The sequence below is a fragment of the Capricornis sumatraensis genome, chromosome 16, assembly GCF_032405125.1.
Source record: "Capricornis sumatraensis isolate serow.1 chromosome 16, serow.2, whole genome shotgun sequence".
Classification (NCBI taxonomy): Eukaryota; Metazoa; Chordata; class Mammalia; order Artiodactyla; family Bovidae; genus Capricornis; species Capricornis sumatraensis.
In genome coordinates this window covers 44,517,715-44,533,237 of record NC_091084.1, presented here as the reverse complement: position 1 = coordinate 44,533,237, position 15,523 = coordinate 44,517,715, and the positions used below count along the sequence as shown (strand labels likewise).

Here is a 15,523-nt window from a genome sequence, read left to right as displayed (position 1 = left end):
ATGCATATAAAAAAGTTTACACTAGGATGAGATCATGAGGAAATAAAAACTTTGATCAGACCAATAATGAGTGAGGAGATTCAAACTATAACCAAAACCTCCCAACAGAGAAAAGTCCTGGACCAGATGGTTTCACTGGTGAATTCCACCAAACATTTAAAGAAGAATGAATACCAATTCTTCTCAAACTCCTTCAAAAAACTGAAAAGGAAGGAAGAATCCTTATAGCCAAAATTACCCGAATAACAAAGCCAGGTAAGGACTCAATAGGAAATGAAACTGCAGGCCAATCTTACTGATTAACATAATATATGAAAATTCTCAACAAAATAGCAGGAAAATGAATTCAATACCATATTAAAAGGACCATACACAATGATCAAGTGGAATATAATTGCAGGATGCAAGGATATTTCAACATATACAAATTAACCAATGTGATATATGACATTAATATAATTAAATATTTAAAAAATCTTATAATTTTCTCAATACATGCAGAAAAGCATCTGATTCAAAACTCTTTCATGATAAAAATTCTCAAAAAATTAAGTATGGAAAAAAACATACCCCAACATAAAAAATGGCGATATGAGAAGTCCACAGCTAACATTTTATTTAACAGTGAAAGCATGAAAGCTTTTCTGCTAAGATCAGGAGTAGGACAAGGGTGCCCACACCTTTTCAACACAGTACTGGAAATCCTACCCAGGGCAATTAGGAAAGAAAATGAAATAGAAAGCATCAAATCAGAATGGAAAAGTAATAGTTTGTTTGCAGATTATATGATCTTATATATATAGACAGAAAATCCTAAAGACTCCATCAGAGAACTGTTAGAACTAATAAATTCAGCAAAGTTGCAGGATATAAAATCAACATAGAAAAATCAGTTGCATTTCTACAACTATTTGAAACTATTCAACAAACCATTTGAAAAAGAAATAAAATAATCTCATTTATAGTAGCAACAAAATGAATAAAATACTCAGGAATAAATTTAACCAAGGAGGCAAAGATCTGTATGTTGAAACTGATGAGAGTTTGATGAAAGAAACTGAGGAAGATACAAATGAATGGAAATATATCCTATGTTCATAATTCAGAAGAATTAGCACTTAAAATATCCATACTGCATCAAACCACCTATAAATTCAATTTAATCAAAATTATTGAAAAGACCCTGATACTGGAAAAGATTGAAGGCAGGAGGAGAAGGGGATGACAGAGAATGAGATGGTTGGACGGCATCACCAGCTCAATGGACATGAGTTTGGATACACTCTGGGAGTTAGCGATGAACAGGGAGGCCTGGCATGCTGTGGTCCATGGGGTCGCAAAAAGTTGGACACTACTGAGTGACTGAACTGATAATTATATTTGCATAGACATAGAAAAAAATAAATCCTAAAATTCATATGAACCATAAAAGTCCCTGAATAGCCAAAGGAATATCTGAGAAAGGACACAGTTGGAGGTTCCACAATTCCTGATTTTAAACTATATTCTAAGGCTACAATAATATTTTTTAAAAAGTATGCTACTGCTAAGTTGCTTCAGTTGTGTCCGACTCTGTGCGACCCCATAGATGGCAGGCCACCAGGCTCCCCTGTTCCTGGGATTCTCCAGGCAAGAACACTGGAGTGTGTTGCCATTTCCTTCTCCAATGCGTGAAAGTGAAAGTGAAAGTGAAGTTGCTCAGTCATGTACTGGCATAAAAACAGACACATAGATCAATGGAATAGAATTCAGAGTGTAGAAAGAAACTCACACACATACAGTGAACTAATACGTGACAAAAACCCAAAACTATTCAATGGGGAAAGAATAGTATCTTTAAAACTGAATGTTCATGTGCAAAATAATGAAACTGGACCCCTATCCCACACCACTCACAAAAAATAATATGAAACAGATTAAATATATAAATAAAAGAAACAAAACTATAAAACTACTAAAGGAAACAGAGAAAAAGCTCCCTGATGCTGGTCTTGGCAATGATTTTTTAGATGGGACACCCAAAACTCAAGCAGCAAATACAAAAATAAACAACTGGGACTACACCCAACTAAAAAGTTTCTGAACAGCAGGAGAAACAATCAGCAAAATGAAAAGGCAAGCTATGAACAGGAGAAATTACATGCAAATCATCTATTTGCTAAGATATTAATATCTAAAATATAACAGGAACTCATATAACTCAATAGCAAAAAGGAAAAAAGAAAGACTACAAAATGGGCAAAGGACTTAAAAAAAAAACAGACATTTTTCCAAAGAAGACATATAAACGCCGACAGGCACATGGAAAGATGCTCAACTTTGCTAATCATCAAGGAAATGCCAATCATCTCACAACAGTTAGAATGACTACTATCAAAAGACAAAAGAGATCTCTCCTATACACTGTTGGCAGGAATGTAAATTGGTCCAGCTACTATGGAAAACGGTATGACGGCTCTCAAAAAAGAAAAACATAGAACTACCATTTTATACAGTGATTCCACTTCTGGGTACATATTCAAAGGAAATAAACTCACTATCTCTAAGAGCTACTCATGTGTTCACTGCAGTATTATTTACAATAGCCATGATATGGAAACAACCTAAGTGTCCATCAACAGATGAATGGAAAAAAATACATATATAATATATTGGAGTATTATTCAATTATAAAAAGGAAGGAAACACTGTCTTTCATGACAACGTGGATAGATCCTGAAGGCACTATGCTAAATGAAATGTCAGCGAAAGACTAATACTCTATATTCTCATTTTTATAGACTCTGAAAAAGCTGAAATTAGAAACAGACAGAATGGTGGTTGCCAGGGGCTAGGTGATGTGGAAGGGCTTTCCCAGGTGGCTCACTGGTAAAGAATCCGCCTGCTAATGCAAGCAGATGCAGGAGATGTGGGTTTAATCCCTGGTTTGGGAAGATACCCTGGAGTAGGAAATGGCAACTCACTTCAATATTCTTGTAAGGAAAATCCCATGGACAGAGGAGCCTAGCAGAATACAGTCCACTAAGGTGGCAAAGAGTCAGACACAACTAAGTAACTGAGTACACATGTATGCAAAGGGTGGGGGAGTTGGGAAGATACTGGTCAAAAAATACAAATTCCAGGTATAAGATGAATAAATTCTGAGCATGTAATGTATAGCATGGTACTATAATTAACAATATTGTATTACAGATTTAAAAACTGTGAAAAGAGTAGATGTTAAATGTTATCAGCACACAAATGATAGTTATGTGAGGGGATGAAGGTGGTAACTAATCTTATTACAGTAATCATTTTGCAATAAATATAAGCATCACAGCATCACACTGTAAACCTTAAACTTATACAAGTTATATCTCAAGAATATCTCAATAAATACAGATGTTACATGACTAATGCTGTTTTACTAAGGAAATAGAGTGACAGTAACTTAAGGCCCAAACTAGCTTTAGCCTGTGACTTTAAGAAGGTCTAATAAATAGTATACTATAAAATTGGGAACAATTATTCTATAATGAGTGTGTTTATAGTTAGAAACCAAGTTATAGATGAACATATATCTCAAAAGATCTCAAGAGTATTTCACAAAATTATCTGGGTCAAGGAGGGATACCTGAGCTATGGATTAAAAAAATCAGAGGGGCTATAAAAACCAGTTCCTATGAATACAATCTTAATTAACATGAAAAATTACAATTTTCTACACAAAACACAAATCTTAGGTAAATAAAAAACAATTCACATAGACTACAAAAAGATACAAATAAATAAAATAGATGTTAAGTTGAAGATGAAGCTGGTTAACAGAAAATTTTAAGGAATGAGGTGGGTAATGGCATATGTCCACATAACAACTTCAGGCAAACATAGCTCTGAAACTGTGAAAAACAAATTCATTATCATAACAACCCTTGGAAAGAAGAACCAAGGAAATGCTATCATTACATTTAGGCCTTTCACAGGAAAACTAGTCAAGGCTACAAAAGTATCTTAGAGTTTTATCTGCTTCCTGTCTGTGCTTTGTAAAATCTACCACCACTACCACATCCCCAATGCAGGTAGTCAACTGTGATAATGGTCTAACATTGGCCTTCAACAACAGTCTAACCAAAATGACCGGTGATAAAAACATGATTTCAGACATAATTATCAGTACCACATGCTTTGGCAACTACAACTGCATACAATGCTGTTTGAGAGGCATCTTTCTTTCTCCTTTCCTTTCTTATCTTTTCCTTATCAAGAATAAGCTGAAAGATGCTGAAAAAGTAAATTTTGAATATGTAAGCAAAAGATAATTAAGCTCAAAATACTAGACAGTAAAAATAATGAAATCTGATATTCAAATGGCTGATCATCATCTGTTCTATGCACTTCATCCATATACAGAACTCTCCTAGGAGGTATGACTGCCATCTTCTTCACGGCTGGTGCAGTAATTTATTTAGTAAACACTGATGCCTTCTGTGCCAAAGTCACTATGCCAGATATAAAGGATGCACAGGATAAGACAAGGCAGTTCTTGAAGCTCCCAGTCAAGAAAGTGAAAGTGCCCTATTAATAAGTAAGGGAAAAACATGTCTTCCTAAAGACATTTGGGAATTAACATATCAGTCCTGTACTGCCTTTTTGTTACTGGAGGATAAAATCTCTTACTTTGTTCAAGCACTGAACTTTTATTTAAAAAAAAAAAAAAAGTGTACATATGAAGAGTTAGTCAAACAAGTTTTCTAAATATTTGTAAGATAAAGCACAAATATAGAAAAGGATACAAATCAAAAGTATAGTTCAATGAACTATCTTACAAACACTACCAAGGTCAAGGGAGGACTTTGCCAGCAGCCCTAGAGGCCCCTTGCATGTGCCACTAATCATGACAACCCCTCCACTGCTATAAATAATCAATGTTCTGCCTTTCTTCTATTAAGCATTTTCCTGATTTTTCCTACAGACATTTTTTTTATCACCAAAAGGTGCATCTCTAGACACTACAGTATAACCTCACTCTGCTAAAAACGGAATCTATTTCAAATCTCTCATTTCTTGTCCACTCCATGTGGCATGCTGGATCTTGGTTCCATGACAAGGAATAGAACCTGCACGCTCTGCAGTGGAAACATGCAGTCTTAACCACTGGACTACCAGGGAAGACCCTCAAAGCATTTTTACTCTTCAGGTTCCTCCTCCATATAATTTATTTGTTAAATAATTTTTGACATTGACCAACAGTTTCTGAGAGCCTGGATTTTGAAAACTGCAGTCTCTGGAAGCAATGTGTTCCCTACCTTCTGTATTTTCTGGGATCAGAATCAGACTTAATCTCTTGGGCAAAATATAGGTAGTGTTTGGCAAGGTTAGTTCAGTTCAGTTCAGTTCAGTTCCATCGTCCAGTTGTGTCTAACTCTTTGTGACCCCATGGACTGCAGCATGCCAGGCTTCCCTGTTCGTCACCAACTCCGGGAGCTTGTTTACACTCATGCCCATTGAGTTGGAGATGTCAGACAAACACCGCATTCTCTGTTGTCCCCTTCTCCTCCTGCCTTCAATTTTTCCCAGCATTACCAAAGAGTCAGCTCTTCGCATCAGGTGGCCAAAGGATTGGAGTTTCAGCTTCAACATCAGTCCTTCCAATGAATATTTGGGACTGATTTCCTTTAGGATGGACTGGTTGGATCTCCTTGCAGTCCAAGGGACTCTCAAGAGTCTTCTCCACCACCACAGTTCAAAAGCATCAATTCTTTGGTGCTCAGCTTTCTTTATAGTCCAACTCTCACATCCATGCATGGCTACTGAAAAAACCATAGCTTTGACTAAACAGACCTTTGTTGCCCAAGTAATGTCTCTGCTTTTGAATATGCTATCAAGGTTGGTCATAGCTTTTCTTCCAAGGAGCAAGCGTATTTTAATTTCATGGCTGCAATCACCATCTACAGTGATTTTGGAGCCCCCCAAAATAAAGTCAGCCACTGTTTCCACTGTTTCCCCATTTAACTGCCATAAAATGATGGGATCGGATGCCATGATCTAAGTTTTCTGAATGTTGAGCTTTAAGCCAACTTTTTCACCTTCCTCTTTCACTTTCATCAAGAGGCTCTTTAGTTCTTCATTTTCTGCCATAATGGTGGTGTCATCTGCATATCTGAGGTTATTGATATTTCTCCCGGCAATCTTGATTCCAGCTTGTGCTTCCTCCAGCCCAGCATTTCTCATGATGTACTCTGCATAGAAGTTAAATAAGCACAAGCACAGTGACAATATACAGCCTTGACGTACTCCTTTTCCTATTTGGAACCAGTCTGTTGTTCCATGTCTGGTTCTAACTGTTGCTTCCTGACCTGCATACAGGTTTCTCAAGAAGCAGGTCAGGTGGTCTGGTATTCCCATCTCTTTCAGAATTTTCCACAGTTTATTGTGATCCACACAGTCAAAGGCTTTGGCATAGTCTATAAAGCAGATGTTTTCCTGGAATTCTCTTGCTTTTTCCATGATCCAGTGAATGTTGGCAATTTGATCTCTGGTTCCTCTGCCTTTTCTAAGTCTCGCTTGAATATCTGGAAGTTCACAGTTCACATACTATTGAATCCTGGCTTGGAGAATTCTGGGCTTTACCTTATTAGCGTGTGAGATGAGTGCAACTGTGCAGTAGTTTGAGCATTCGTTGGCATTGCCTTTCTTTGGTATTGGAATGAAAACTGACCTTTTCCAGTCATGTGGCCACTGCTGAGTTTTCCAAATTTGCTGGCATATTGAGTGCAGCACTTTCACAGCATCATCTTTTAGGATTTGAAATAGCTCAACTGGAATTTCATCACCTCCACTAGCTTTGTTCGTAGTGATAATTCCTAAGGCCCACTTGACTTCGCATTCCAGGATGTCTGGCTCTAGGTGAGTGATCACAGCATCGTGATTATCTGGGTCATGAAGATCTTTTTTGTACAGTTCTTCTGTGTATTCTTGCCACCTCTTAATATCTTCTGCTTCTGTTAGGTCCATACCATTTCTGTCCTTTAGTGAGCCCATCTTTGCATGAAATGTTCCCTTGGTATCTCTAATTTTCTTGAAGGGATCTCTAATCTTTCCCATTCTTTTGTCTTCCTCTATTTCTTTGAATTGATCTCTGAGGAAGGCTTTCTTATCTCTCCTTGCTATTCTTTGGAACTCTGCATTCAAATGGGTATAATCTTTCCTTTTCTCCTTTGCTTTTTGCTTCTCTTCTTTTACAGCTACTTGTAAGGCATCCTCAGAGAGCCCTTTTGCTTTTTTGCATTTCTTTTTCTTGAGGTTGGTCTTGATCCCTGTTTCCTGTACAATGTCACGAACCTCATTCCATAGTTCATTAGGCACTCTATCTATCAGATCTAGTCCCTTAAATCTATTTCTCACTTCCACTGTATAATCATAAGGGATTTAATTTAGGTCATACCTGAATGATCCAGTGGTTTTCCCTACTTTCTTCAATTAAAGTCTAAATTTGACAATAAGGAGTTCATGATCTGAGCCACAGTCAACTCCTAGTCTTGTTTTTTTCTGACTGTAGAGCTTCTCCTTGTTTGGCTGCAAACAATATAATCAATCTGATTTTGGTGTTGACCATCTGGTGATGTCCATGTGTAGAGTCTCCTCTTGTGTTTTTCGAAGAGGGTGTTTGCTATGACCAGTGCATTCTCTTGGCAAAACTTTATTAGCCTTTGCCCTGCTTCACTCTGAACTCCAAAGCGAAATTTGCCTGTTATTCCAGGTGCTTCTTGACTTCCTACTTTTGCATTCCAGTCCCCTATAATGAAAAGGACATCTTTTTTGGGTGTTAGTTCTAGAAGGTCTTGTAGGTGTTCATAGAAACATTCAACTTCAGCTTCTTCAGCATTACTGGTCGGGGCATAGACATAGATTACTATGATATTGAATGGTTTGCCTTGGAAATGAACAAAGATCATTCTGTCGTTTTTGAGATTGCACCCAAGTACTGCATTCCGAACTCTTTTGTTGACTATGAGGGCTACTCCATTTCTTCTAAGGAATTCTTGCCCACAATAGTAGATATAATGGTCATTTGAGTTAAATTCATCCATTCTAGTCCATTTTAGTTCACTGATTCGTAAAATATCAATGTTCACTCTTGCCGTCTCCTGTTTTATCACTTCAAATTTGCCTTGATTCATGGACCTGACATTCCAGGTTCCTATGCAATATTGCTCTTTACAGCATCGGACCTTGCTTCCATCACCAGTCACATCCACAGCTGGGCACTGTTTTTGCTTTGGCTCCATCTCTTCATTCTTTCTGCAGTTGTTTCTCCACTGATCTCCAGTGGCATATTGGGCACCTACCAACCTGGGGAGCTCCTCTTTCAGTGTCCTATCTTTTTGCTTTTTCATACTGTTCATGGATGGGGTTCTTAAGGCAAGAATACTGAGGTTGCTTGCCATTCCCTTCTCCAGTGGACCACATGATGGCAGAACTCTCTGTCTTGGGTGGCTCTACATGGCATGGCCCACAGTTTCACTGAGTTAGACAAGGCTGTGGTCCATGTGATTAGATTGGTTAGTTTTCTGTGATTGTGGTTTTCAGGTTGTCTGCCCTCTGACAGAGAAGGTTAAGACGCTTATGGAAGCTTCCTGATGGGATAGACTGACTGAGGCAGAAACTGGGTCTTGTTCTGTTGGGCGGGGCCGTGCTCAATAAATGTTTAATCCAATTATCTGTTGATGGGTGGAGCTGTGTTCCCTCCCTGCTGTTTCAGTTCAGTTGCTCAGTCAGTGTCCGACTCTTTTGACCCCATGAATCGCAGCACGACAGGCCTCTCTGTTCATCACCATCTCCCCTCTCTGTTCATCACCATCTCCCAGAGTTCACTCAGACTCGCGTCCATTGAGTCCATGATGCCATCCAGCCATCTCATCCTCGGTCGTCCCCTTCTCCTCCTGCCCCCAATCCCTCCCAGCATCAGAGTTTTTTCCAATGAGTCAACTCTTCTCATGAGGTGGCCAAAGTATTGGAGTTTCAGCTTTAGCATCATTCCTTCCAAAGAAATCCCAGGGTTGATCTCCTTCAGAATGGACTGGTTGGATCTCCTTGCAGTCCAAGGGACTCTCAAGAGTCTTCTCCAACAAAAGCATCAGTTCTTCAGTTCAAAAGCATCAATTCTTCGGCGCTCAGCCTTCTTCACAGTCCAATTCTCACATCCATACATGACCACAGGAAAAACCCCATTTACCTGGGGCCAAACTATGGTGGAGGTAATGAAGATAATGGGGACCTCCCTCCAAAGATCCCATGTGTGTACCGCTACACTCAGTGCCCCCAACCCTGCAGCAGGCCACCACCAACCCTTGCCTCTGCCGGAGACTCCTGGACACTCACATGCAAGTCCGGAGAGTCTCTTGTGGGGTCACTGCTCCTTTCTCCTGGGTCCTGATGCACAAGGTTCTTTTGTGCCCTCCAAGAGTCTATTTCCCAGTCCAGTGTAAGTTCTGGCAGCTCTACAGTGGGGTTAATGGCGGCCTCCCCCAAGAAGGGTTATGCCATACCCAAGTCTGCAGCATCCAGAGCCCGTGTCCCTAAGGCAGACCACCGCCGACCCATGTACAGCCATACAAGTCTTCCTAAATGAAAAAGATCATGTGAATAGTGCTTCAACAATGATCAACTTTTGCTCAGTCGTGTCCGACTCTTTGTGATGCCATAGACTGTACAGCCTGCCAGGCTCTCTGTCCATGGGATTTTTACAGGCAAGGATACTAGAGTGGGTTGCCATTTCCTTCTCCAGGGGATTTGCCTGATCCAGGGATCGAACCTGGGTCTCCTGCATTGTATCAGATGCTTTACCATCTGAGCTACTAGGGAATAGTGCTTAGCTAAAATCAATTAAGTCAGTGATTAGTAGGGACCATCCACAGGCTGTGTAGGTAGTTCATGAACCCCTAAAATTACATCCAAAACTTTGTGGAGGAAGGTTTTAATCAACAAGATATTCTTTACAGAAATAAGTGCCACCAAGGAGTCAATGCCTATTTCACACATTAAACAAAATAGCTTTAATTAAATTAATTTGAACTTGGTTGAGATAATTCAATGAGCAGAAACTTTCAGGGAGGAAGAAAAGGAACACATGATTTTTAACAGTTTAAACTCCTATGGGGAGGCAGATATAATAGTACTACCTTGGGATTAATGCCATCATTCTTCTTTATTAGGATACTAGAAACTCTATGTGTGGTGATTTAGTCACTGAGTCGAGTCCAGCTCTGGAGACCTCATGGACTGTGGCCTGCAAGGCTTCTCTGTCCATGGGATTTTTACAGTCAAGAATACTGGGGTGGGTTGCCATTTCCTTCTCCAGAGGATCTTCCTGACTCAGGAATCGAATCAAAGTCTCCTACATTGCAGGCTGATTCCTTACCAACTGAGATACAAGGGAAGGCCATTAAATTCTTCTGAGGCTCTCTAAATTTCACTGATGGAAGTCACAAAGAAGAATAAGGATGGGGCTATTAAAGGAAAAGGAGTGATGTGTTTCAGAGTTGAGCAGGGAGTAAAATTCAACTTGAGATGGGGGGAAATAAAAAGGTGGATTTTTTGTGTAAGGAATTAAGAATTCAGTGGAGAAGTAGAGATGAGCCCTCAGGAAAGGGACAGTTTCAACTCAACTATAAAAAAACACAGATGGAGAACAATGTGAAAAACATACTCTAAGTGAGTGAGAAACTCTTACGTAGGTACACATATAAGACAAGTAAGAGATAACTGGACATGGAACAACAGACTGGTTCCAAATAGGAAAAGGAGCATGTCAAACTTATATGCAGAGTACATCATGAGAAACGCTGGGCTGGAGGAAGCACAAGCTGGAATCAAGATTGCCGAGAAAAATATCAATAACCTCAGATATGCAGATGACACCACCCTTATGGCAGAAAGTGAAGAGGAACTAAAAAGCCTCTTGATGAAAGTGAAAGAGGAGAGTGAAAAAGTTGGCTTAAAGCTCAACATTCAGAAAACTAAGATCATGGCATCCGGTCCCATCACTTCATGGCAGATAGATGGGGAAACAGTGGAAACAGTGGCAGAGTTTATTTTTCTGGGCTCCAAAATCACTGTGGATGGTGACTGCAGCCATGAAATTAAAAGACGCTTACTCCTTGGAAGGAAAGCTATAACCAACCTAGACAGTATATTCAAAAGCAGAGACATTACTTTGCCAACTAAGGTCCGTCTAGTCAAGGCTATGGCTTTTCCAGTAGTCATGTATGGATGTGAGAGCTGGACTGTGAAGAAGGCTGAGCGCTGAAGAGTTGATGCTTTTGAACTGTGGTGTTGGAGAAGACTCTTGAGAGTCCCTTGGACTGCAAGGAGATCCAACCAGTCCATCATAAAGGAGATAAGCCCTGGGTGTTCATTGGAAGGACTGATGTTGAAGCTGAAACTCCAATACTTTGGCCACCTGATGTGAGGAGCTGACTCACTGGAAAAGACCCTGATGCTGGGAAAGATTGAGGGCAGGAGGAGAAGGGAAAGACAGAGGATAAGATGGTTGGATGGCATCATCAACTCAATGGACATGGGTTTGGGTGGACTCCGGGAGTTGGTGATGGACAGGGAGGCCTGGCGTGCTACAATTCATGGGGTCACAAAGGTGAGACATGACTGAGCAACTGAACTGACTGAAGAGATAAAGTAAGTTACAATCTCTGGCAGCGTTGATCTGAAACATACTCTAAGTTACATTACTCCTTTAATGAAGTATGAGCTGTCCAAAGTACAGAGGTCACTTTCTCATGTCCTCCCTCTTAATTCTTCACCCAAGCCATTGCTAGAAAATTAGAGATGAAGTCCTGTTACAGGTGGTGAAATGAAAAGGAAGGGATTCTTTTAGTTTTATCTTCTAAGGAAAAACAAAACATAGTACCGATTCATCTTTTACAGCACAGAGAAAATACGTTTTCTTTCTAAAAGCCTAAGTGATTACAGAGCAAGAGGAGCCTAGGTTAAAAACAATGAATACTAATTGGTATTAGAACCCATATAATTATATATTTTATATATAACTTATTTAATGGTTTACTTTTTTATTTTCCCGGTTCATGTCAGGTGATGTAGGAGTAAAAATTAATCGTCTTTTCAGAAGCTTTTAGAAAAACACTGAAAAATAGAGAACAAGACATACCTAACTGCTGGAACAGGAGAGCCACACTAGTTCCTGTGACAGGAAGACTGTCATGCAAGGGAGTCTGGATCAGCTGTCTGTCCCCTGCACCCAAGGAAAACAGCTTCTGCCGAATGGGGGGAAAAGACATACACACAACAAATGATTTCTTTCCACACATTTTCTCAAGATAAAAAAAATCCCTTTGAAGTTCAAATTTAGAGCAGATGACAATCATATAAGACCCAATTAATAGATGCAAAGGGCAATAAGGCAGCTCAAAACACTAAAGTTACTTGGTGCCCAAATGAATATGATACAAGATAAAGTTACTTTGTGCCCAAATGAATATGATGCAAGATAAAGTTACTTTGTGCCCAAATGAATATGATACAAGAAAATTCAGTGGTTGGAAGGTGAAAATTTAGTAATAATGAAACACACAAATCAGTGACAGTAACATATAACTTAAAAATAATACAATGTTAAAGCTAACATTTATATGCCAGTTATATGTGAATAAAACTGGAAAAATAAAAGAAATACAGTAATATGAAACATATAATTTAAAAACTTCTAATAGTCATAATAAAAATCCTTTTTAAATTAAAAAATACATAAAATCACGTCAACAAAAATTTCATCATAATAAAGGCTCATAAAATTACTCATGTGGTTTACAATTTAGGTTCAATTGTGACTAAACTCTTATTTCATATTCTGCCCTTGGAATACACACAGAATGAGGGAAGAGAGTGCAGAAGGAAAATAAACTTCAGAGTAACCAAAAGACACTAGGAAAGACAGTAGATAGTTAAAAAGGCAAAGGGCAAGGAAAAAATATGTCAATTTTACCATAAGTAACATCTCTATCAGACTTTTTAATCGATCAGAGTTTAAAAAATGTAATTTTTAGAGGGCTTTTCTTTCCGTCGATATTACATAAGAATAAGCATAGTAAGTGGTCAACTAATCAATTTTAGGACTTAAGTAGTTTTTTTAAGTTACCTAGGAACATTTAGTCATAGAAGCTGAGGTTCTCATTTTTCTACTTCAGAGAAGAAGATAAAAATTTCAAGACACAGAGATGAAAGACATGTCACTTTGAGAAAGCTTTATTTCAGTATAAGAGTTTAATGTCCTCATGCACTCAATCTATGTATGACAAAATTCTTTAAGGTATAGATTATACTTTCCAAAGAAGATCTGTGATTTTGGACAATGGTCAACATCATCATTATATTATTATTAAAGGTAGACAACTGAGATGAGAAAAATAAGCCCTCTTCTCCTGAAGCTTAAGTGCAAGCTATTCTACTAAACATTACATACAACATACAAAATGGTCTTAAGGACTGAATATAACTGATTTTAACCAAGGAAATGAAGAAATGAATTAATCTATCCAGGGGTAGTTACAATGTTACAAAAAATTATACTGACAGTTTTCTTAATGTTATCTCTGAATTTTTATCACTGAAAAAAATTTTAATGAGGTGTAATCATATAGAGGAATAAGCATGGTATAAAGAACACATTTGAAATTCAATTTTAAAAAGTGCATTCCCAAGAAAATGTTAAGTTAGATTTCAAGTTACACAGAATATAACTTCTAACTATGCAATGTGAAAGGTGAACCCTGTGTTAAAATTAACCCCGTGACCTAAGAAAAGAATGGAATCTTGTGTTTCTAGAAGGAAGACCACAGGGACAATGCTTAACTAAACTAAGACCTTTTTTTTTTTTTTTTTTTCCCAAGGATTGAACTCTCGCCCCCTGCATTGGAAGGGTGGAGTCTTAACCACTGGACCGCCAGGGAAGTCCCCTAAGACTCACTTTAAAAAGAAAATATTTAAAGAATTCGGTTTTTTTCCCTTTTCTTCATAAATTAAATTAACTGGAGGAGAGGAGAAGAGAAGCAGGCCCTCTTCATCTTCTTTTTTATTCTGTTTACCTGAGACCCTCCGGCCGCTGGGACAAGACACGCACACAAGTTTGCAATGAGACTTTCCAAGGAGACATTCAGACTGTCCACATATACAGTGTAGATCAAACCCAGGCAAGCCTGAAAACAAAAGATGCATGTAGTTATTTCATGGAAAAAGCAAGCACTAAAAATAAATTGTGACATCTGCTCCCAGGAAAGTTTCTCTTTGAACATAGTATATTCTACAGTGACCACGGAATAAATTTTAAGCAGCAAATGTTATTAAGTTTATTAAATTTTCCTCCAGAACCAGAAGCTCTAAATGAGCTTCTAAGATGAGTTTATAAAAAACAGAAGTACATAATTTGTTAAACAGGTGTTTGTGTTCAGATAAACACTCTAGCAAATCTGTAAGGCTTAAAACTCTTTTTGTCTCAACTTATTTTGCAAAACTCCAATTTTCAAGAAAAAAATTTAGAAACTTTACCTTATTTTGTGATTATCAATAATTCAGAACATTTATTTTACAGAAAAATTTAACTTATGTGAATTATTATAAAGAACAGCAAAATAGAGAATATATGATTAACACTTTAAGCTCAGAAGAAGGTAGGTGGTAAAATGGATGACAAAATGGAATCATATAAATCTTCCAGTTTATTAAAATCTATAATTAAAAAATTAGTATCTGTTAGGAGTTACCAATTGTCATTGAAATCTTGACACTAAGAATATATATAATCTCAATTATACAGAAAAGTTTTCCAGAAATTATGCATTAATTTCTCAAATCCTTGAGAGATTTTAAGGTATAATTTATACTTTCTAAAAAGATCTGTGATTTCTAGACAATGGTCAACATAACTAATATTAAAGATAGCAATTGAAGTAAGAAAAATAAGCCCTCTTCCCTTTCAAATGTATTTATAACTACAGTAAATTTTTTTTCTATATTTGAAAACTCTAACTATCTAAAAAGTAAAATATCTTGAAGTAAACAGTATTTTAAAGCTATGTTGGAAGCAGTATGATCACAACTATTTGAAATCACAAATACTCATCCTATTTCCTTTCACCTGGACTCCTAAAAAGATCAGTAAAAACACACTAAGTTGTTATATTACTAATGCATTTTAAACTTGATACAAGTAATCAAATAATTTCTTTAGGATTCATAAATTTTGGAGTCAGTAAAGATGGGACCTATTTTAAAACAAATTAAACATCCTTAAATATAAGGATATTTTAAACATCCTTAAATATAAGGATATTTTAAACATCCTTAGAAGTTTAAATAGTTATACTAACTTATTCAGGTATTTATTTCATCCAACATGAAATTCATTTCTTCTATTCATAGTAATTTTATTTTATTGATGAATTTCCAATCAAAGCTATTTTAGGTACAAAAAAACTTGTTACCATGGTTCACTCAGAATAGATTTATACAATGA

At 37.5% G+C, this 15,523-nt stretch overlaps 1 protein-coding gene across 3 annotated transcripts in view; it reads right to left on the bottom strand.

Moving 5' to 3' along the window:
- SBF2 (SET binding factor 2) overlaps nucleotides 1-15,523 on the bottom strand; it is a 499,999-nt gene that overhangs the window by 236,848 nt on the left and 247,628 nt on the right. For all 3 annotated transcript variants that reach the window (XM_068989002.1, XM_068989003.1, XM_068989004.1), the window contains exons 5-6: nucleotides 14,097-14,207; nucleotides 12,164-12,269 (exon numbers count right to left, since the gene is read on the bottom strand). In XM_068989002.1, coding sequence (XP_068845103.1) covers nucleotides 12,164-12,269; nucleotides 14,097-14,207 — 217 coding nt within the window. The remainder of the gene's footprint in view (nucleotides 1-12,163; nucleotides 12,270-14,096; nucleotides 14,208-15,523) is intronic.